At 44.9% G+C, this 22594-nt stretch overlaps 1 protein-coding gene across 4 annotated transcripts in view; it reads left to right on the forward strand.

Moving 5' to 3' along the window:
* Positions 1-20628, forward strand: part of tle2a (TLE family member 2, transcriptional corepressor a) — a 45235-nt gene extending 24607 nt beyond the window's left edge. For 2 of the 4 annotated variants that reach the window (XM_037115290.1, XM_037115289.1), the window contains exons 3-20: positions 1487-1550; positions 5207-5251; positions 7502-7564; positions 7977-8081; positions 8545-8758; positions 9151-9167; positions 11637-11732; positions 12313-12357; positions 13755-13916; positions 14365-14488; positions 15324-15520; positions 15820-15899; positions 16442-16691; positions 16968-17215; positions 18516-18663; positions 18787-18937; positions 19120-19196; positions 19438-20628. In XM_037115290.1, the coding sequence (XP_036971185.1) occupies positions 1487-1550; positions 5207-5251; positions 7502-7564; positions 7977-8081; positions 8545-8758; positions 9151-9167; positions 11637-11732; positions 12313-12357; positions 13755-13916; positions 14365-14488; positions 15324-15520; positions 15820-15899; positions 16442-16691; positions 16968-17215; positions 18516-18663; positions 18787-18937; positions 19120-19196; positions 19438-19545 (2194 nt within the window). In that variant the 3' untranslated portion in view covers positions 19546-20628. The remainder of the gene's footprint in view (positions 1-1486; positions 1551-5206; positions 5252-7501; positions 7565-7976; positions 8082-8544; positions 8759-9150; positions 9168-11636; positions 11733-12312; positions 12358-13754; positions 13917-14364; positions 14489-15323; positions 15521-15819; positions 15900-16441; positions 16692-16967; positions 17216-18515; positions 18664-18786; positions 18938-19119; positions 19197-19437) is intronic. The other 2 variants (XM_037115291.1, XM_037115292.1) reach the window with 2 other exon arrangements.
* Positions 20629-22594: the final 1966 nt, after the last annotated feature.

Raw genomic sequence — 22594 nt, forward strand, 5'->3', positions numbered from 1 at the left:
ATTGTGCCTGTGTGTGTGCGTGCGTGCATGTGCGGGAGTTTGTACATGTGTGTGTGTGTGTAGTCATGCAGCAGTCATGCACACAAACACACATAGTTGAAGTAGTTCCCAGCCCAGCAGTGAGTGACTTCTGCCGAGAGGCAATTCCACTGTAATAAAATCTATAGGGTGGGGGGGGTTTAATCCTCACTACCCCCCTCTCTCCTCCACCAACACCACCACCCTCTCCCACTTTTCGTCCTGCTTCTCCCCCTCTCCTCCCTCGTCCTCTTCTCCTCAACTGGCTGGCAATGATAAATGAGTCAATTATGTGTGTGTGTGCACGCAGCACTGGAGAAGGGGAGCGGATGGGACCGTTATTACCTGTTGCGGCTGGGGGTAATGTTGCGATATTAATCATATTCTAATTTTCCTCCACCAAACGACCCCCTCCCCCTGCCCACCACCTCCCTCCAACGTCCCACCTCACCACACAGCGAGGCCCCCCCCCCAATCAATCTATCTGCCGCCCGCAAACAAGTCGGCGGAAAAAGCTGAAGGCCCAAAATATACAACCTCTCTGGGGAGGGTGGGAGTAGCAGAGGTAACAAGGGAGGTTTGAGGTTTGTGTGCCTGGACCTGGTATACAAATACATTTTGGAAATGGTGTGTGTGTGTGTGTGTGTGTGTGTGTGTGTGTGTGTGTGTGTGCAAATCCAGCCATTGGCATTATCCACTTTTAGAGGACACTGGGGACTGGTTTGAGTGCGAGGAGAGACGGGCAGACACAGAGGACGGAGAGAAATATAGGACATGTGGGAGAGGTGTTTGGCCGCTATCACTTCAGAGATGTGTGACTCTGTGTGTTAGAGAGAGAGCCTCCACCTCAGGCCTCACTGTAGCTGTGGTAGCCTGACATGCTCACAGACAGAGCAGCGGAGACCATGTCTTGAACACAAGGAGGGAGAGAGAGAGAGAGGAAACAGAAAAAAGGCAGATTTATTACACATCCAGACAGATCTGGCCCCTTTTGACCCACTTAAAGCAGAAGCTTCGACTTCAGTGAAACTTGGCAAAGTGTATTGCCGAAGGGGAAAGAAGGAGAGGAACGGTCAGACAGACAGAGAGAGAGACAGACGGACTGGCTGGTAATTGGGGAAGCAACAAAATGAGGAGGAGTGGAGGGCACATGGATAGATTGAAAATTGTCCAGAGAGAGACACCTTGGATGTGCCTGCCTGCAGTCTTGGCTTGGTTTCAGGCTCCGAGCGTGACTTCGTCTATTTCTGCTCTGCTCTGAGGTGATAATGGGCTGTCAGCACCCCAGTCACCCTGCTCCCTCCTCCCCCACTGAGTGTGAGGGCGAAGGAGAGGAGGCAGAGGGAGGGAGTGTGTGAGTGAGCCGAGAGTAATTTGTTGTCATGTTGCTAATTGCATTTTGTTTTGTTTTTTATATTTGGGATATGATAAACATCAAAACTCTTCTCTTCCTTTCACTCTGTTGCAGTTTGAAACTGGAATGTGAGAAACTGGCTACAGAGAAGACAGAGATCCAGAGACACTACGTTATGGTGAGAGACACACACACACACACACACACACACAGGCCATGTCTCTACGCATTCACTCACAACAAGTGCAGTGCCAAGTCCACTGAATCCCTTTCATCTGCCAACAGCTGCCAAACAACACCCACCAAAAAACCACCACACAACCACACACCAGACCACACACGACCACACACACACATAATATGGGACTGCAGAATAAACAGCACTTACATGGGCGTGCGATCTTGTGCATGCAAGTGTTTCTTTTTGTGTCTGAGAAATGTAGTCCCGGGCTGTGCTGCTGATGTGTCTACATCTGTAGAGGCCTGTGTAACCAACCAACTGTATAATACAGTTTTATGTTCAGGACCCAAAAAAGAATACAAGCACATCCATGTGCTTTTGATGGAGATCCTTAAATAAACATAAACATACACAGTCTTTGGTACCAAACCACAGAGTTTAAAGTATCAATGTGCTGAACGCTGGCATTCAATCTCTGCTTTGACTCTTACCCTTCTCTATACTTTATACTGATCATGTTGTTAATTTAAATAACATTTCAACTTATTTCATAAAGACGGGCACAAAGAAAAGTGTAAGTTTGGTATCTGTACTGAATCATAGGTATGATATGTTAGAACTGACATCAGCCATCTTTGAGTGTCTGTTACAGTTGGCAGCGGGGGTGAACTGGGATGATAAATCAGACTGAGAATCAAACATAAATCCAAGCAAAGCTCCATGTTCAGTCCATTTACAACAGACCACTTGCCCTGCATTTTTGTCATTATTTTTAAGATTACTATGTATGCAAGGAACATATCTCTTTTAGTTTACAATGCTTTCCCTTCTTGACAGAAAAGACTATGCAGGTCTTTATTTTCCCAATGCTTCTGCAGCCCACAGCAAGATTCCATTTTTTTCCCTAATAATGTTGAATCCACTTTGGAAATGTATCTGTGATATGAAGTGTTGAAGGCTGCCTTCCTATGTTTTTTTCTTTGTTTTAAACTCTAACCATATCCGCTGCTTATGATATCTGTAACTTTACAGCATTTAGCGTCACTTTCCTCTTGAGCTTTTATGTGTGTTTTGTGGTGTCGATTTTCTCGCTATATCGCGGCGACCATCGCACTCCTCACTGACTGAAAGTTGTGTTGATTGATGCATAAGTGTCAGTAATGTGCCAGCACCGACAGGGAAAGGGATTACAAGCTAGTAAACATCTAATGTAAAACATAGAGGATTCAGAATATTTAAAAACTTAGCTTGGAACTTGTTTTATGAAGATGGATTTGAGTGTTTGCTTTGTTGAATAATACTGAATTTAAACACATGTTGTATTTGTTTACCAGACCTGCACAGAGTAATGAAAGTTTCCATACACAGTCATACATTCATTCATGCATCTACAGTTCAAACCTTGGCAGAGTTGCTAATGAACTCTGTCAAAGATGTAACCTGTACCTTTGGGCTACAGACCGTTCATTTGAGCTTTTAGAAAACACTGTGGGCATTTTTTAATATTATAACATTATGAAGATTAATCTGTTAATGAAGACAGTTATTGACAGTGAGAACTGTTGTCGCAGCTCTTTATTCCACCCATGGAGCGATGCAGACTCGTAATTGTTTTACTTGCTGTCTCACTGGTTGCGAGTCATTCCCACCCACACTGCTCTGTTAGAGGTTAGTGTTATCACAGGGTGTTTACTCTGAAAACTGCTGCTTGATAGATGTTCCTCTTAAGTTTAGGCTTTTGCATCTCATAACTGAGGCCAGGAGACGATCTAGACACACTCTGTGTGAATAATCGTGGCTTTATAATCAGTGAAGGATACGTTATCAGTAAAGGCTAAAACTCTTTGTCTGTCTGTAAACCTGCAGCCTTGATTTACCTGTGATCAGAGCCACACACAGCCACAGCTGACTGAGTGGAGGCTGCCCAGAACCTGCTGAGCCAAAAGAGAGCTATGTGGCAATCTTGGCACAGAGCGGGGACTTGTGGGGGGATTGAAGTTTTAGTGATGGGTGGAGGAGGGGGTGGGGATGGGGGGTTGCTGGCATCAAGCACAGACCAGGTCTCCTTTCCTGGCTGATGATTTGGGTTTGGATGAGTTTGGATGTTGCTAAGCAACAGGCGAAACTTGGCACAACGACTGCCAAGCAGAGCTGCCAGCTGCCAGGAAAGGCTTCTTTTATGGTGGCACACACGCAGAAAGAGGAGCGTGTGCGCACACACACACACACACACACACACACACACACAACGCACATAGATACACACGCCCACACAGTTGCAGGCTTGTGCTGCAAACACACACACCTGCTCACACACACAAATGCACACACGCATGTTAACTGCCAGGAGAGATGTCTGGAGAGAGAGGACCCCTGCCATCTCCTCTCCCGTCCTGCCAGCCTGTTCTGGCTGCCCAACTGCCAATCTCCTCTCTCCACAACCAGTCACACTGAAAAGCAAATGTCAGCCTGTCACTTTTCTGAGGCATCTGACTTTAAAATGCTCCCCTTTTTTTCCGTCCATCTCCGAAGGTAGAGAGAGGGATAGACCCTCACCTGCCTGTCTCTCTCTGTGGCATTCATCTCCTCCCACGCTCCTCGCTGCTCCTTGTACTTTTGGGTAAAAGCCAGGGTCAAATAGCTCACATTAGACATGATTATTGCAATAGTCTGTCACCTTCTTCTGCACGGTGACAATTTGCTCTGCCTCGCTTCTGGTTTCCGGCCCCTGAAATGCGCCTCAGGGTCAATTTAGTGCCATTGACTTTTAGCAGAGTCAAGGTGAAATTAGTAGCGATGTGCTTTTAGGGACATCTGGGCACTTCAGAGTGCACAGGCGGGGGCTGGCATCATCTGACACTGGGAGCAAAAAGAAAAGCCTGTGAGTGGTTCGGTGCTCACACTGTTGAATTTATGTTTGTAGAAACAATGACTGAATTAACAGCTTATGTAAATATGACCTCACACATGAGTTACGGCAGAAATTAGATGCTTCGATTCAAGTAGTTCATTATCTGCCCGCGCCTGGAAGAGAAATTATTTATCTTGGTTTACCTGGTTGCATAATTAGGTGCACCCAACAATACTTTAAAGTCTTAACATATTGTTTTAATGAATAACAGGGATAAATGTGCCAATATATGTTTTTTTTCTTCACTGAAATCCCAGCACACTCAACAAGAAATCACGATGACCTCAATTGTTGAAATATGTGTATTACTTTTTAGATCAAAAAAATGTTTAGTCGCACCTGACAGATTTTTGGGTGCATGTGCACCCTCGAGGCCCTGATGGTGTTACTTTTTTTATGTTAACAAAAGCTTGCAGTATTCAAATTTCAAACCGCGTAAGTGTTTTAGCCGCCGGGATACAAATAATTGTGCTTCAGGTGTTCTAGTCACTAAAGTTTCAAGTTTCTGTTTGATTTAGAAGATGGTGTTTGCACATAAAACATACCTTATGACAACAACATATGCAATTTGTATTAAGTACATATTTGTTTTTATTCTACATAAGTCTACATCCCATTATATACCTATTACATTACAGTTTTAAAAACCCCTCCTCATATATAGTTTGTGCAGGTCTTTCAGATGATGTTCTTTTTTTTGTGTATGATCACGTGTATTAACTGACTTTCTGCTGTGTTTCAGTATTACGAGATGTCCTACGGCCTTAACATTGAAATGCACAAACAGGTGAGCGCTCTCTCTCCACTCTTTTTGTCTCTCACCCCTCAAACTCCTAAATCTTTGCATTATCCTCTCGGATTATCCCTCAATCAGCTCTACTCAAAGTGACTAATATTTCTCAGGGAAGTCTGTCTCTCTCGCACTCTGTTGTTTCTCTCTGTGTCCCTCGACCACCGTGATGTTGGTCCCCCCTCTGATGGATCTTTACGGCGGCATTATGCTGTGGAGGCGTTAATAGGATCCACAAACAGAATTCATTTCACCACCACAGACAGACAGATGAGAATACTCTGCCCTTCTCCGAGCCTCCACAACAGCCTCCCCTCTCACCCGTCATAAATCCCAGTCTGTTACTGCCTCTGTGACCCCCTCACCACCTCCACCACTCCTACCCCACTCCTCCATCCCCTATCCCTCTTTTCTCCTCTATCCTCAATTGCTGTCTTACTTTGTCTTTTTTAATGCCCCCGTCTCTTAATCTCCATTTCTTCACCATCCCTGTCTCTGTGTCCCTTCCTTCTCCATTGATTTCTCCTTCTCTCTCTTTATCTCTTTTTTTCTTCGCACACCCTCCCTCCACCTCTGTCTCCTCGCAGACATACAGTCCACGCTGAATTTCATTTTAAATCAGGTCACTGCCTTCCTGCCGTCTACTCTCCCTTTCTCTCTCTCCCTCTTTCACCCTCTCTCTCTCTCTCTCTCCCTCTCTCCCCCTCCGTTCATTTCACCATCTCAATCACTTCGCTTTTGTCGTGCGGCTGCCGCCACTTCACCCCCTCACCACCACCACCACCCATCCTTATTTTCCTCCCCCGCCTTCCTTCTGTTTCTTCTTTCTCTTTCTCCTCTCCCTCCCACATCCTTCGTTCATTGGCTGTCATTCCCTCAACCCAATCTGCCCTTTTCCTCCTCCTCCTGCCTCCTCTGCTTCCTCCGCCTCCTCTGTTCATTTCCCAACTCCCATTTTGTCCTCCCTCTTTATCCTCTGTCTCCCGATTGCTCATGTTCTCTCTCTTTCCCTCTCTCTCCCTCTTTCTCCCTCTCTCTCTCTCCTGAAGATGTCATTTAGTAGTTGGAGTTCTCTAACAAGAAATCATTGTGTCTCCCTAGGGGTGGGGGGTGATGGATTCAGAGGATGGAGGGAGGGGAGGAGTGAGGGAGGGGGGGCACACTGCCTGGCTGAAAAATGGAGAGTGGAGGGAGGGAGAGATGTGGGCAAGGGAGAGGAATGAGAGGGGGAGAGCAAGGAAAAGGAGGGGGTGGAAGTTCAGTCCGGCATCAATAAATCACTTTAGAGGGAGGTGTGTGTGTGTGTGTGTGTGTGTGTGTGTGTGTGTGTGTGTGCGCTGACTCATCTCTCTCACACTCACACACACACAGAGCAGAGTCTAGCTGTCAACAAGACAAACAGCCTGCGGCCATAATGATGTTGTCATGATCTCTGCATGCATATCATTACTGGCCTTAACGGCCTTGTTGGGCCTGCCACTAAACATTTTTTTTGTGTGTGTGTTAGTGCTTGTTACACTGATTACTGTACTAATACTGAGAAGGGAGAAATGGAACAAGGGATGGATGGAAAGAGCGATAAATGGAGCGAGATGGAAAGAAAGGTGGAAAGGAGGAGAGAGGGATGGAAAGAGAGGTGGTGGTGGTGGTGATGAGGAGGGAGGAAGGAAGGGAGGGTGGTAGTGGGGGGTGGAGGGAGGGAGGAAGAGTTTGCTGCTGGCTGTGTAGTAGAGCAGATCGAGACAGACACACACCCACAGCAAGAATCACTGACCCCCAGCAGGAAACATACACACACTCAAGCATGCAAAATGCAAACACACACACAGACAAACATGCATGCAAGAACACCACAGAAACACACACACATATGCGCACGCACGCACACACACACACACACACACACACACACACACACACACACACACACACACACACACACACACACGGTGTGGGCTGGCTGAGGCCACAGCAGATGCTGTCCATGAATATTTTAGCCAAACTCCCTGGCAGAGTTTCCATTTGCATGGACCAAATGTAAGCAGCTGAAATATTTACCACACTGGCCCTGAGAGAAACAGGCCACAGCGCGTGTGTGTGTGTGAGAACGAGCGTGTGCGTTAGCAAGCGTTTGTGTGCGTCTCTTTTTGCTCAAGCTCATTCTTGACTGTGTGTGTGTGTTTGTATATGTGCGTGTGTTCATTCATTCATCAAAGTAACAGTATCTTTTTTTTCTGTCTCTTGCAGACGGAGATTGCCAAGCGGTTGAACGTGATCTGTGCTCAGCTCATCCCATTCCTGTCACAGGAGGTGACACAGACAGACACACACACACACACACACACACACATACTGTACTGCATCCAGCTCTCTCTCTCTCCCCCTCCTGACAGCAGCCCACACACTGGGTGTGTACATGCACACACACAATGAGCTCTAACTCTCACACACATACACATGCAGAGCTGCATATGGACAGAACTTCAAAGCACATTCCTCGATCGCCAAGTGTTTGCATGCGCTCACATGACTCCCAGAGGGAAAAGAATCTGTATTTCAAATGTGCTGTTTGTGAGAGTCTGAATACTTTTTCATCCTAATTAAGAAATGTTACATATCATTAATATTAATTCAGTTAACAGAGGACAGAAAGAACATTTGAATGTTAAGTTTTCCTTTCTGAATCCACCTGCCCTCACTGACCTCTTGGTTTGTTCCACAGCATCAACAACAGGTGGTCCAGGCCATGGAGCGCGCCAAACAGGTGACCATGGGGGAGCTAAATGCTTCAATAGGGGTACGTGGGCTCCCCCCTCTGCCTCATAGCGTGTGTACCTTATCCTCCCATTTATTTATACTCCCTCCTTTTTCTTTTTTCTTTTTTTTGAGGCAAACATCCCTGGGCCCCATTTAATTTTTATACTATTATTGGCAAACTTTTTGAAAAATGGTTTATGGATGAAGAATTGGATTTTTGGACCAAAAAATTAGGAAATTGTGGGCCCTACCAATATTTTTTTCCTCAAATTTGAAATGCAAATATGATTCATAGAGAATTAAAAAAAAAAAAAGCTTTAAATGATATTGCAGTTTTAATTGCCACTCAATATCCCTTCACGCTGATTTGGCTGCAGAGCTTCCCCTCCCTCCCATTGTGCACATCGCAGCACTTAGTTCCCTTTCTTTCCTTCCACTTGATCACTTCCTGGTGAGCCACTTCCTCCAGTGCTTGTAAGTCACCCAGATCTTTCTTCTCTCCTTTCTCTCTACTATATCTTCCCTCTCTACAGCAACAGCTCCAGGCCCAGCACCTCTCCCAGCATGCCCAGGGTTTGCCAGTGGGCCCACACCCATCAGGACTGCCCCACCCCGGCCTGGCGCTTGGCGGAGGGTCTGGACTGCTGGCCCTGTCTGGGGCTCTGGGGGCTCAGCTGGCTGCCAAGGATGAGAGGGCTCACCTAGAGGCAGCGGCCGCTGCTGCTGCTGCTGCAGAGCACCACAGAGGTACAGAAACACTGTAAATGACACTTGTGGACTTGTTTTTCTTTCAGAGACACAAACTGAGTGTCACTGTAGATGAGTTTAGGGCGGGTATGAGAGTTGGATTGCATTCTTAGTGATGGAAACGTCTCGCTGAGGTGGGAGTAGAGAAAACACCAAAGCTTGGCTCGATGGATCCCGATGATTGGCTCTGCTTCTGAGTTTTGGCAGGGCACAAGAGTGTTGCTGATAATAACACTCCTCAGGGATATTTTTCCACTGAGTCATCAGCTGTAGAGGGTTGTAAAGTGATGGCAGATAATCCTGCATTTATGTGTGTGTCTTTCCTTCTCTGCATGTGCTGTCCTGTGGCTGGTTACCTGGATGTGTTGGACACTTCTGCCTGGATTGAACAGACCGAGAAGCAGGACCAGTGAGTACAGACAACTACACACTGATCGCTTAATATCAAGTACACTAACACTTGTCCACCTGTTTGTTCAACCGTTTCTGATATTGTTGACAAATTTTATCCACAGAAGCTTTAAAGTGACATTACGTAACTTTTTTTTTTTTTTTTTTTTTTTTTTTTTTAACTTAAAGCTAACAGCTTCAAAGTCATTTTGATGGTACAGTGTCTTGTAATAGGGTGAATGGTGTCTCTTGCCGTTTTTCCACCAGCACTTTTGGCCGCGCTGAGTCAAACCGAGCCGCGCTGATTTGCTTTTCCATCACCAGTTTTACTGCGCTGAGTTGAGCTGAGCGGCGCCGGCGATGGACCTGCTCCGGAGTAGGGCCAAGCCGGGCCTGCCCCGCCTCCAAGCGGGCTGTGGTGAAGTCTCGCCACTGCAGCCAACCCGTAACAAGCACCCGACTCCCCCTAAAATCGATACTGAACTCATGTCTGTGCAGGAAACCTGAGAGAGAAATTATTTAAAATCTGTGTGTTCAGCTCTCAGTACTTTTTTGTAGCTTCTAACTGAATTTCTCTAGTTTCTCTCGTCCTGTTTGTACTTTCAAACATCTGCTGTGTGTTACTGTTTCGTCGTGTTCGCTTTCAGCTGTTACAGGAGTCATGTTTAGTTACTGCTGGTGAAAACACAACATTTCCTGTAATGCTGCTTCATAATAAAAGCTTTTAAATTTCTAAAATAACCGGAGACTTTTGTTGTGAAGAAGTTAAAGGAAATGAAAAGTGTTTTGCATCCGAATTAGCAGAGCCACTTTGTTAGCGGTGATTCTTTGATAGTACTGCAGGGATCGACAAGTGCGTCTTCAAGCAGGTAGCACAGTTGTGGTGGAAATGCAAATCCCGGCCGCGCGGATTCAAATCAAGCCTGCAGATGTCATGGAAAAACGGCACCTGCCCCCCCCCACTTGTTTTTGCACTATGTAACTTCAGTGAGAGGGTAGGATCACAGCGTTACATACATGGTTACTTCAACACAGTTTTCAACACATAACATTGTTATAACCTGGTTATAGTTTTGTTTGTAGTTAGCAGCTACATTATGTCTGACAAACTGTTACAGAAACCTGAGATTTTTTTTAATTAGGACAGAGGTGTTGCCAATTTCTATATAAAGTTGCTTTAATATCAAGTATAACTTACACTTTCTTGTTCAGCAGTCTTTGATATTGTTGGCAACATCAGTGTTTTACAAGGGACCACAAAGCTCAAGTATAAAAAAAAACAGCACAAAACAAAGTATATTAAAAGAGTAGCTGTCTTGCAAAAAAGCAAAAAATAAACGTTTGCGTTTGTGTTTTTTTGGGGGGGGTATTTTTCTAAAGTCCAAAGAATAAGATATTAAGTTTGGCTATCAGGCATTTTATCTTAAGTTAACAATCTATAGTCTGGATTTTTGATCTGCATTGGACATACAGCCATAAAAAAGAAACAAGTGATTATGTTTGTCTTGTTTTTACAGGTGCAAAATTTCATTTATTTATTTATTTATTTTTTAAATATCCTCAAAATATGTTTCCTGGGTGGACAGACTAATTACAGAGAAAATGAGAATATGGAAATTTCTATTAAAGGAGTGCTGCATTTGAACCGGTGTATAAATGTATTCATAAGTCAAATATTACTGGAAACTTTAATATCCATACTAAATTTTATATTGTATGCTTGTCTATAGACAGTTAAGCATTTTTTTTGCATCTTGCATGCTGCATTATCCATTATTCCGTGCCACTTGAGATGGTAATTTGCAGGAAACTTGCTTGAAAAACTGTATGTACAGATTTGACAAAACAAGGTTTATTGAACTATAAGTAAACCAAACGGACATAAATACAGATTTAAAGAACATTTCCTAGCTGTGATGAGTTGAATATTTGCTGGTTTTATCAGCTTTTATCACTTTCTCTGGTTTTTAAATTTGTCCCACAACTATAAAACTTACAACTTGTTAGCTTTTCTACCCTACAATCACACTCCGGTGCTAGAACCCTGTACGACAGCCCTCGAGCTTTCGGCACTACATCACTGCCACTGTACAATTGTGACCATACTGGTTTAAAAAAATGTGCATCAGTGCCAAAGTCCACTCCGGCAGCTCCTCAGTCTTTTGTGCTGCCTTTAAAGAAAACTTGAAGCGTTCTCTGTCTTCCTCTCACTCCTGCAGCGAGCCGGCCGATCGATGCCGCCTGATATTCTTTCACATTCATCTCTGCAGCTTATGAGCCTGACATGATTTATGCAGTCCCTCTCACCTCATTATCACCCTCTTCCGTCCTCTCTGCCTGCACTCCCTTTTTCCTCACTCCTCTCCTCCTCCTCCTCCTCCTCCTCCTCCTCCTCCTCCTCCTCCTCCTCTTTGTACCCCTGTGCACACCACCGCCCTCCTCTCTTCTCCTCTCCTCCCCTCTCCTCACCCCTCTCTCCTCTCTGCAGAGCTCTCTGTCCAATGGGGATAAGGGTCGCTCAGCAGACTACCTCAGCAACGGCAAGAAGAGGAAAGCTGATGAGAAGGAGTTCATGACGGACTATGTGAGGCACTTTCATATTACCGTTAAATGTCTCAGTAACTGAAGTTTCACCACAACTCTGCCAGTCTTTGTCACGTAAGACCAGTGGTGTCCGTCCAGTGGAGAGCTGCTCTCTTTATAATTGAAATATTCAGTCTATCTGCCTTCATCGCTGTATCACTGTGAAGAAGTAGATATATTAAGCATTGCAAGGGATTATTTTTAGTGAGAGATAAATGAATCGTGGCTGGTTCATCGTTATCGCTTTGATCGAGAAAGACCTGCAATATTAAAAACAGCGGTGCCTTAGAGGATTTCACCTCTCCAAGTTAAAGATCTGAAATTAATTACATTTGTACTGTCCATTGCATTTACTCAGAGCCATCTCATCTCAGGCAATAAAATGTCAAGATACTTAATTTCCTCTATTTGCAGGGTAACTAATTACAGCTGTCTCTCTCTCGAGAGAGAGCTTTTTTATAAACTTCTTCAAACACACATGCTCTGTTTGCATGTGCATGTCGTGTATTTCTACATGTAATCTACAGACATCAGACAACAGCGCAGGAATATCTAATCTCTGTCTCTCTCTCCTCTCACAGGGCAGCGATGCAGATAAGAGCGATGATAATTTGGTGGTGGATGAGGTTAGTAGTCGGCCGTCGGCCTCTGTTGGCCTCTCTTCACTGCTTTCATCTGCATACATCATGTAAACACACCCGGCAGGACAATCTGAATAATGATAATAACAGTAATAACCCCCCCTCCCATCCACCTCTGCCTGCCCTTATTCCACAGCATCCACCATGAAGTACACGTGTACACACACGCACAAACACGTGCAGCTCTGTAGGTGTGACTTCTGATGTTTTAATGAGTGCAGACAAAAGTCAAAAACTAATCGGCTCCATTGCTACAGTTTTCCTTAAAATTGTTTCTTCTGTGCATAAGACAATAGTAACTGAGGCTAAACCCACTTCCTAAACGCTTTCACTCTGCAGTGTTTGGTGGGTCTTGTTCTCGAAACTCTGGTGCCTGGAAGTGATTTACTTTATGTTCTGTTCTGTTCTGCTGTGTAGACCGTAAACCTAAAAAGAATGCAGTGGCCTGGAAATACTTTTCAACCTACATTCAATTGAATACAGCACAAAGACGAGATACTTAATTTTCAAACTTTGTATTTTTTTGTATATATATGCATACACACAATGTTTATTTATTTGATTATCTCAACATGCAAAGTGAAAAGAACCACATCTCCCAACCTGTAAAAGAAGCACAGCAGGTAGCAGTTAAAGGACAGGGTCGCAGTTTTTCTGCTTTGAAAACAAGTGTCAGGTGCCTTTGTGAGGCATGACAGAGTTTTTTTTTGCCATCTTCTCGTCGTTAATTTGCCTTCAGAGTTAGTGATGGATGACTAAATCCACAGTCCTTGTTGTGTGCAGTAATGCTCAGAAAGCTGATGTGAGGCTTTGTCAGACTGAGTTACGCCCTGATCACACAGAGGCTCCTCATCGCAGGTACGGCTGCCGTGGGAAAGCTTGTTTTGGACAAAATAGTGTGGAGCGAAGGAAAAAAAGGCAATTGGTTTAATTAAGGCAACAAAAATACTTCCTGTAGAAAGATGGACTTTCCGATCCAAGCTGCCAACCCATAGCATCAGTATTTAACAGTCGAGATGAGACTTAATGATCAACTATCTTTGCCTGTTTGTTAAAGAAGTCACATTTTGTTGCTTTTAAGCAGGAATGCAATCATCTCAAATTAACTTCAGACAAAGATCTGGCTGTATTTACTTCAAGTGGAAACACATTAGAAGTGATTTCTTAATGCAGAGTGTAAATGTGGGGAATACTAGCAAACAAAACCGGCTTCAGTATTCATATGACATCAGCAAAAAATCAGCATGGCTAAGAAAAGAGGTAAACGGCATGAGCTGCTGATTTCCAGCTGTTCTGTGTCCTTCAAACACTGTAGAATGCTTTAACACATCACCATAACTTCTTACGGTCCCCTAATAAAGTTTTATGTGTTTTGAATCCAGGACCCGTCGTCCCCCCGCAGCGTGCAGTCCTACTCGTCCAGGGAGAACGGCCTGGACAAGATGCCCCCGTCCCGTAAGGAGGGCCCCCCACAGGCCAGCCCCACCTCCCTGGCCTCCTCCAGCAGCGCTGCCTCCCCGTCTCGTGGCAAAGAGCCTCCGCAGGTAGACGGACACATCTGTATGAGCTCACGTGGACCACACAGAGACATAAAGACAAATATTTGAATGGTTTTTGCAGTATTGGACATCAGTGTTTCCACGCTGTCAGCACACGCTGTATTCTTGCTGCTTTGTTCGGGTCAATAGTTCGTCTCGGAGTTATTATGCTGTATATTCAACATCCCACACAGTCAGTCTGGGCTGCTGACATCCCTCAGCGCTCCTCAGGTCCCGACTGCCCTCAGTCATCCTGTCATCCTCTTTTTTTTTTCTGTCTGCTTTTTCGTCTCCTTTTGCATTTTTCTTCTTCTTGCTGGCTCCATCTTTCACTTATAAATTGTTTTTCCCTCCAAATATCTAAGTCTAAAGGCAGCTAGTTTATTTCCCTTTCATTCTTTTTTAAATTTCTTTTCCGTCTTTATTTTTTTTTAACACCTCTCCGCTCTTCCAGAGGGAGAAGTCCAGCACTCCGGGCATGAAGCCAGGGACACCCATGTCTCAAGAGTCCAACACTCCGGGACCCAGCGGACCTCCACAGTTCAGACCTGTCCCTGGCAAGCCTGGTGTTGACCTCGGTAAGGACATCCCAACACCCAAAGAACACATCGTCTGTACTTTCATTGTCTAAGGAAAGAATATTTCCAAGTTGCTCAGGAGACCAATCGACAAACATCTCCATCCCTTTACGCAGACATGTTTTAAGCCTGTACTCGCTTTGTTATATGTAGCGATTCTATAAACATTGGGCCACAGTAGTTGGTATGGGTGTCAGCCAGCTCCCCACCACCCACCACCATCTGGACTTAATAAGCAGCTGTGGGCAAAAATATTCAGCGCCCCTCACTTTTTAAATGGAAAGATTAGGAGAGGTGATGGACTGTGACTGTGAGCTGCTTCATAATGAGCCTCCATCTATTCCACTGTATCTTTCTTTTCTTTTTTTTTTCTTTTTCCTCACATCACCTGTTATCCTCCGCTCTGCTTTCACACGCACACACACACACACGGATGTACACATTATGTATGCATATGCTCGTAGATGCAGCTACATGCATAGCAAGAGGATGTAGAGGATGATTACGGGAACACACACACACACACACACACACACACACACACAGAGCCACACACTGTCTCGCTGCAGGATGGTGCGGTGGCCAGCAGGGGTCAGTAGTGGTCCAGTGCTGCAGTGTGTGATGTCCTGCCTTTTGTATGGCAGGCGGCAGCTTGTTCACAGCCTGTCAGTCACATCTGTCTCTCACGCTGAGAGGCTCTGCAGAGGGAGTCACCTTAATAGAATGTGGAGCAGATTCTGTTCTATGCTAAAATGAAAAGATGAAACTCTCTCGAGTTTAAATTAATAGTTTCTTCTTTTAAAATAAATGAGTTCTTTCTTGTCTGTTCCTCCAGCTCTGGGTCTAAGAAATCCCCTGGCGGTGCAGGGAGCCTACCCCCCGGGGGCTTTCGGCCTTCCGCCTCCAGGGGTGAACGGGGACCTACCCGGGGCGGCGGGCTACGGCGCCGGCCTCCACTTGGTCTCCCCCCAGATGAACGGCGCTGCAGCTGCAGCGGCGGCAGCTGCCGCAGGCTACGGACGGTCCCCTGTGGTGAGCCAGCCGCTCGGCGTATAATCTGTCTTTCCAGTGTCACTGTCATGTGTAATACGTCAGCATGTAACCCCGTCAGAGAGGGCAGGAGGAGAGATGGAGTATGTACGGAAAATATGTGAGAGGGAGAGCAGCTGTATTGTCCTTAATCGTAACAATCTATGACCTTGGCTCTTGAAGAATCTATTTGTTTTTATATGATCTCATTTTATTCTGATCTTTTATCTGATATTGTCTCTGTATTATCTGTTCTTATGAGTGAACCCTCTCCTCTCCTCTCCTCTCCTGTTTTTCTTCAGGTGGGCTATGAGTCTCCACACCCACATATGAGGGTCCCTGGGCTGCCTGCCAGCCTGCAGTCGGCTGCCTCTGGAAAACCGTACGTTTCCTCTTTTTTGTTATCACCGAAATCTTCACCTGTTCACTATTAACTGCTCTGAGGTCCTTCTCAAATTTCAATTACAACAATAGCATAAAAGATGAACTATGACAGATGTTGCAGGGGGAAAAAATGAAATAAACTTGCACCAGCGCAACATTGATTAAATCAACAGTCTGTGTTCAGGTATCAAATAATATTTAAGAAAGTATTTCCCCTCAAGGCACCTGAAAAATTAGACTTCCATTCTTGGCTCTGCTTCACGTTTTTTTTGGGGGGCGGGGGGTGTATTTCTGAGCCATCAGTAAGCAGCTTCAGCAGACTCGAGCAGTTAAATGAGGTGTTTCTGGAAGACAGAAATCACAAGTTGAAGTATATATTTTATTTCTTGGCCTTTGTTTCTGAAAAGGACTCTGTTGATCTATGAAGAACAACAAAGGATGATGGCATGTGCTCGTCAAAGAGACACATTTAATGCCGTGTTTGCCCTCTCTCCTCTCCCACTACGAGCGCATTCATTCATCCATTTCTCTCCTCCACAGTGCCTACTCTTTCCACGTGAGCGCAGATGGGCAGATGCAGCCGGTGCCCTTTCCTCCTGACGCCCTGCTGGGCCCGGGAATCCCACGACACGCCCGTCAGATTCACACCCTGAACCACGGAGAGGTGGTGTGCGCCGTCACCATCAGCACCTCGACGCGCCACGTCTACACGGGAGGAAAGGGCTGCGTCAAGGTGTGGGACATCAGCCAGCCAGGAAGCAAGAGCCCCATGGCCCAGCTGGACTGTCTGGTGAGCCACAGCGTTTAGATGGATGTTTGTAGACTCGTATTTAAAGTTTGTTGTGTTTTACTACCAAGTGATGCTCTTGTTTTTCTGCACATAAAAACACACTTTGGATGATGAATTACCTTTGCGTTGCGGCACTAAAGCCAGCTCCTCCAGCATCTTTATTTCCTGTTGTAGCAGCACACTTAGCTTTGTATCCTGTAATCAATTACAGAGCACTGCAGCATATATTACTGTATATAAATGGTCATATTTGTTGTTTTTATTGTGCCATATCAGAACAGGGACAACTACATCCGCTCCTGCAAGCTGCTCTCCGACGGGCGAACCTTGATTGTTGGCGGTGAGGCCAGCACGCTGTCGATCTGGGATTTGGCCACACCCACCCCTCGCATCAAGGCGGAGCTGACGTCGTCCGCTCCCGCCTGCTATGCTCTGGCCATCTCCCCGGACAACAAGGTCTGCTTCTCCTGCTGCAGCGACGGCAACATCGTGGTCTGGGACCTTCACAACCAGACTCTGGTCAGGTAAGAGGAGAGGAAAGCGGCAGGAGACTGCCACGTGTTGACGTGTTTTTAGTAGATGGATTCAGGGAAAATGGATGGATTATGTTCAAGTGACAAGAAAGGAGGAGAGGAGTAAGAGAAGACAGTGAAAAAGGACAAATTATAGAGTAGTAAATGAGAAGAGAGAGATGGCTGCACAGGGAGACGGAAAGAACAGTGCAATTTTGGAAATCTCCACTGTCGGTCATCAAGTAGAGAGAAGGAGAAGCAAACGGTGGAGGAGGATGAACATAAAAGAGGACGACTTTAAGGAGGGAAGATGCAGCTGATATTTCTAGCAGTCTCTTTTTTGAGAGGAGACACATTGTGCTCATTTTCAGGTTCATAATTTTACTTTGCATTACTACTAGAACAGATTGCCATTATTTTAATGCTGGTCAGCTCACACATGCCTGAGCCAGTACCGCTTCCTGTGCTGTCAGCTTCTAGTTAGCATCACCTTTATTGTGGATTTAGGCATTAATTATGCAAATGTGTGACATAGTGACGTGTAGTGCTGGAGCTAAAACATGGATGGTGACACTTTTTTCTTCTCCCATTTTTATCAAGTCATTATAAAAATGAAATGTAGTCCTTTGAAGTTTTATCTTCTTTTAAAGCTGCACCATGTAGGTTTGGGAAAAGAAATAAGTTCAATCACAGAAAGGTAATATTTCCAAAGTGGGGAAGGTAATAATACAAACTGAGAAATATTCATCGGATGAACGTCTTTCCAAAACTGAGTTAACGAGCTGTCCTCAGAGGGAAACAAGCTCCCTAGAACACGGTTTAAAACTTTTCAGGCAAGCAAATAAATCTTAACATTAAAATTTATCTCCCAAGACTACACAGGGCATCTTTAACCTCTCCTATAAAGGCATGTATTTATATTATTACAGCTGCGTTTTGCAGTATTATGACTCATTATCTGTTTATACAGCGGCCACTATTAATGGGTCCCAATAGTAAGAGTCATGTATCTGCTTAAAAACACATTAACGTGTTCTTCCAGACACTATTGTTAAATATTTATTTACATTGAAAAGGCAGTTTGAGATTTTGTTTTATATCATGTTTTCCTTTTTAAGTCTTTTTATTCACTTTTGTCTTTTATTGTAGCGTCTGCTCTTGAGAGGTGCTCTTTAAACTCACTGACTGCTTCTGAATGCTCAACAGGGAGACAAATAAAGATTGAATACTAAATCGTTAAGACTTTCACGCAAAAAATAAAACTTGGGCAAAAATTAGAGAGGTTAAGCTCTTGTGCGTCTCCTTCCTGCAGGCAGTTCCAGGGCCACACAGACGGGGCGAGCTGCATCGACATCTCCAACGACGGCACCAAACTGTGGACTGGAGGGCTGGACAACACTGTCCGCTGCTGGGACCTCCGGGAGGGACGCCAGCTCCAGCAACACGACTTCACCTCGCAGGTAAGAAATCACACATGCTCAGACTGATAGGCGTTAATGTGTTAACAGGCTGCTGATGATCATTAACGCTTCTTCGCTCTCAACCTCTCGTTTCTTCCTCTCCTCCCCCTCTTCGTCTCCCAGATCTTCTCCCTGGGCTACTGTCCGACAGGCGAGTGGCTGGCTGTGGGAATGGAGAGCAGTAACGTGGAAGTCCTGCACGTCTCCAAACCTGACAAGTACCAGCTGCACCTGCACGAGAGCTGCGTTCTCTCCCTCAAGTTCGCCTACTGTGGTACGTACACACACACACACACACACACCTGGGGAAGCAGAACAAATCTCCTGCTTCTCTCATTATACAGGAACAGTTTCTTCCCGTTCTTTACAAAAAGCGGCGCCTCCTCTCAGGCTCCTCTATATCTCACCTCCCTGGAGGCTTTATCTGTTGACGGCTCTGTGTGTTTCCTCCTGTAGGTAAATGGTTCGTGAGCACGGGCAAAGATAACCTCCTGAATGCGTGGCGGACACCCTATGGATCCAGCATATTCCAGGTAGGCCAAACACACTGATTTTAAACACATTGTTCTCCTTTTGTTTCTGGTAAAGAAAAAAACTGAAAAATGGTGATGGGCTCTTTCCATCATTGTGTTTGAATATTAGTGGTTTATTTTAAGATACAAGTACATCAGCTTTAACTTGTGAACATGTGAATTTCTACATTTTGTTTATACAAAAAGGTGATCTATTAAGTGTCTATAGCCAACACGTCTTCCTCTCTGTCTCCCCGTTCAGTCGAAGGAGTCTTCGTCGGTTCTCAGCTGTGATATCTCCCCCGACGACCAGTTCATCGTCACCGGCTCCGGAGACAAGAAGGCCACAGTCTACGAAGTCATTTACTGAACTATGATTGGCTAAAAAAAAACAAACAAAAAAAAAAACAACTAATAATCAGGGGGCGGGGCCGAGGCTCCCTCCTGCGCCAGTGACTGTACAGAGCATCGGTGGCATGGAAAACAAGAGACACTCAACTCCTACTTTGTTGTTTTGTTTACGTCTGTGAAAGAAATGAGAGGGAGTGAAGGGAAGCAAGGGGGCACAAAGTCACATCTCTGGAAAAAAACAAACTGTTTTTAACGCTCTGAGAACGCTGGTTAGGTTAGAGCTGCGCAAATGTGGATTCCTCCAAAGAACTTTTGTTTTTGTTCCTTTTTTTCCCTTTTTTAACAAAATAAAACCTCTGTAGTGAACAAGAAATTAGCAAAAAAAAAAAGAAAAAAAGAAAAAAAATATTTTTTTAGCCTTTGAATTTTTGGCAGACAGTTGGACCACATCAAGTGGAGGACGACTTGAGAGATTGGGAAGGTTTCGGGGGGGCGGGCGAGGGCTGGAAACTCTTGATGGAAAAATACGGTCCATATTCTGTGTTGTGTTAAAAGGTCCCTGCCAGGGTCAGCTTGGCCCGGATCGGCCCGGTCCGGTCCAGCTGAGTCGGCAGCACGTGGCTGCTCCTCGGGGCAGCAGATGCGCAGCAGATGGCGGGATGGCGTGCTGTGAAGTTCCAGCTATTTTCTTTCTCCAGGTTAAGTTTCAGCAGCAACATGATTGTATCGTCTCCAGTACAGACATAACGGAACAGGGCTCAGTTTCTCTCCAGCGTCTTTGTTCCTTTTTTATTTGATTTGTTTTTCTTTTATAAGAGAACAGAGACAGACTTATTCTGGAGATGTTTGTGAGGAAACCAGCCTGGAAACCGCAACACAGAGGACAGAACACTGAAGTCAGACAGCTCACAGAAGAGACTCCCCGGGGCCTGGGGACGCAGCCTCTGCTACATCATCGTCATCCTTAACGCTCAACATTAAATGTTTCTTTTTTATTGTATTTGTTAGGGCACATATAGGCAGACAGGTATTTTCACAACTGCATAATGAACCTTCAACCTTGCTATATATGGACATGTAAATAAAGTTCTCTAAAGGCAAACAAGGATGGTATCTGTCACTTAGAAACCTGATGAGTTTTTGTCTGATCTGCAGTTTATTGTGTGTGTGTTGTTGTCTTTCACGAGCAGCTTCACTCCCGGAAAAACAGATTGAAAACACTCCTGAATGGCTGGTGAGGATCCGAGTGTGTGTGTGTGTGTGTTTGTTTTGTCACATTACTGGCTGTTTTAAAAGGTGTTTTTCAACCACAGAACCTAATCAGGTTCTTGCCAGGTTTGACTTGGATGTTTTAAAACTGAAGAGGAAGAGAAGAAAATCAAAAGAAGCATTTGTTGGATATTTGTTTAAACCACAACCGCCAGAACAGTGTGTGTGCTCACTGGGAGTTGCCAGAAATTGTCTTAGAAATATTTTAGATTTTTTTTTTTTTTTTTTTTAAAAAGGAAGGATGCGACTCTGCTGTGATGGAAACATTTCTTTCAGGGTGGGGGGTGCGACGAGCACAAAGCTTTGTCCTCTAGTCAACATCTCCATCTTCACACACACAAGAAAGTGTCTCCGGATTAAAAAACCCGCAACATGAGCAGGTTAGAATTCTGAGACGCTGTAAAATGAGGCCAGGTTGTGCAGTGATGCTTTTGTGCTGAGCTGGCTTGTAGTGTGGCAAGACAAAGGTGATCTGCTGTACAGTCAGCTGAGGAATGGAATATTACAGCAATAATGACCGGGGAGCGAGGGTGTGTGTGTGTGTGTGTGTGTGTGTGTGTGTGTGGTGGTGGTGGCGGCAGTCCAGCTGAGACAAAAAACCTTAACCACGAGAGAAGCTATCAGTAAAAAATGAAAGTAGAGCATTTATCTGCAGCACAGAGCGAAGGATTATTGGCGTACGGGTGGCTGATAAACCACTTAGCTTCATTTCTTTTGAGTTGTTCTTCCCTTGACCTCTTTTTAAAATGCACAGTCCTGCTGTCAATACTCGTGATCACCGCGCTGAACAGCCTCAAGGCTACTGGTGCTTTCATGCACATGCCGTCTAGTGTGAGCAGTAGAGAGAGAGAGAGAACAAATGAGTGAATAAAGACAGCTGCTCTGCGATATCTGATGTAGCCGATGTTCTAGCAGGATCGCATCGCCGGCATTTGTCAGTCTGCTGCATCGAGTTCCTCCACAATGTCCCATGCAGCAGGTAGCAGGTTTCCAAATGCGAATCCCAGCTGCCAATTAAACGGTACAGCCTTTGAAGATGTGTGGGGTACCCATTTTGTTTATTTATTTAATTTTTTTAACGTATTTTAAATTTAGGCCCACCGTGTCAGCGTCTTTTAAAAATTCTACTCATATGGAGATGTATTTAAATGAGCTCCAGTATCTCGGCTTCATTTGATGTTCTGCAACTTCTGTAAAGAGGCGAGAAGACCTCCAACCCTGGTCACACTGCAGGAAGCTTAATCCAGCTGGTCAGCTCTAAACCAAGCAATTAAAGGGACAGTTTGTCCTTAGATCGGAAATACATATTTTGCCTCTTTTTTAATACTCTATCCAATGTGGAGTGTGTTGGAGGTGTTCGCATTCTCTTGAATATAAATGGAACTAGATTGCACTCGGCTTGTGGTGCTCAAAGCGCCAAAGAATCCATTGGGAAAAACGTCAAAGTCTCTTTCCAGAAATCATGACCTAGTTACTGACCTGGCTATTCCACCAACTCGTGCAGGGACTATTTGCACAAATGGAAGCGCACATCACGTGGCCGATCACACCAGGACGCGTTGCTAGTGTTTTTCTCTTGCAGTTTTTAGGAGGCCTTTCATCACAAAGGTCAAAGTCCCACTGCTTCTTCCATTAATTATACATGGATGGTTGCACAAGTAGACTGGCTTTGCCCAAAAATGTGTTTCCATACATTTTAGCAATGGCGACAAAAACAAAAACAAAACCTGTTTAGTTTTCAAAGCGTTATCAGGGCCACAGGTCACAGATCCAGCCATTAATGTTTACATCCCAACATG

Source organism: Acanthopagrus latus, chromosome 11 (assembly GCF_904848185.1).
Source record: "Acanthopagrus latus isolate v.2019 chromosome 11, fAcaLat1.1, whole genome shotgun sequence".
Classification (NCBI taxonomy): domain Eukaryota; kingdom Metazoa; phylum Chordata; class Actinopteri; order Spariformes; family Sparidae; genus Acanthopagrus; species Acanthopagrus latus.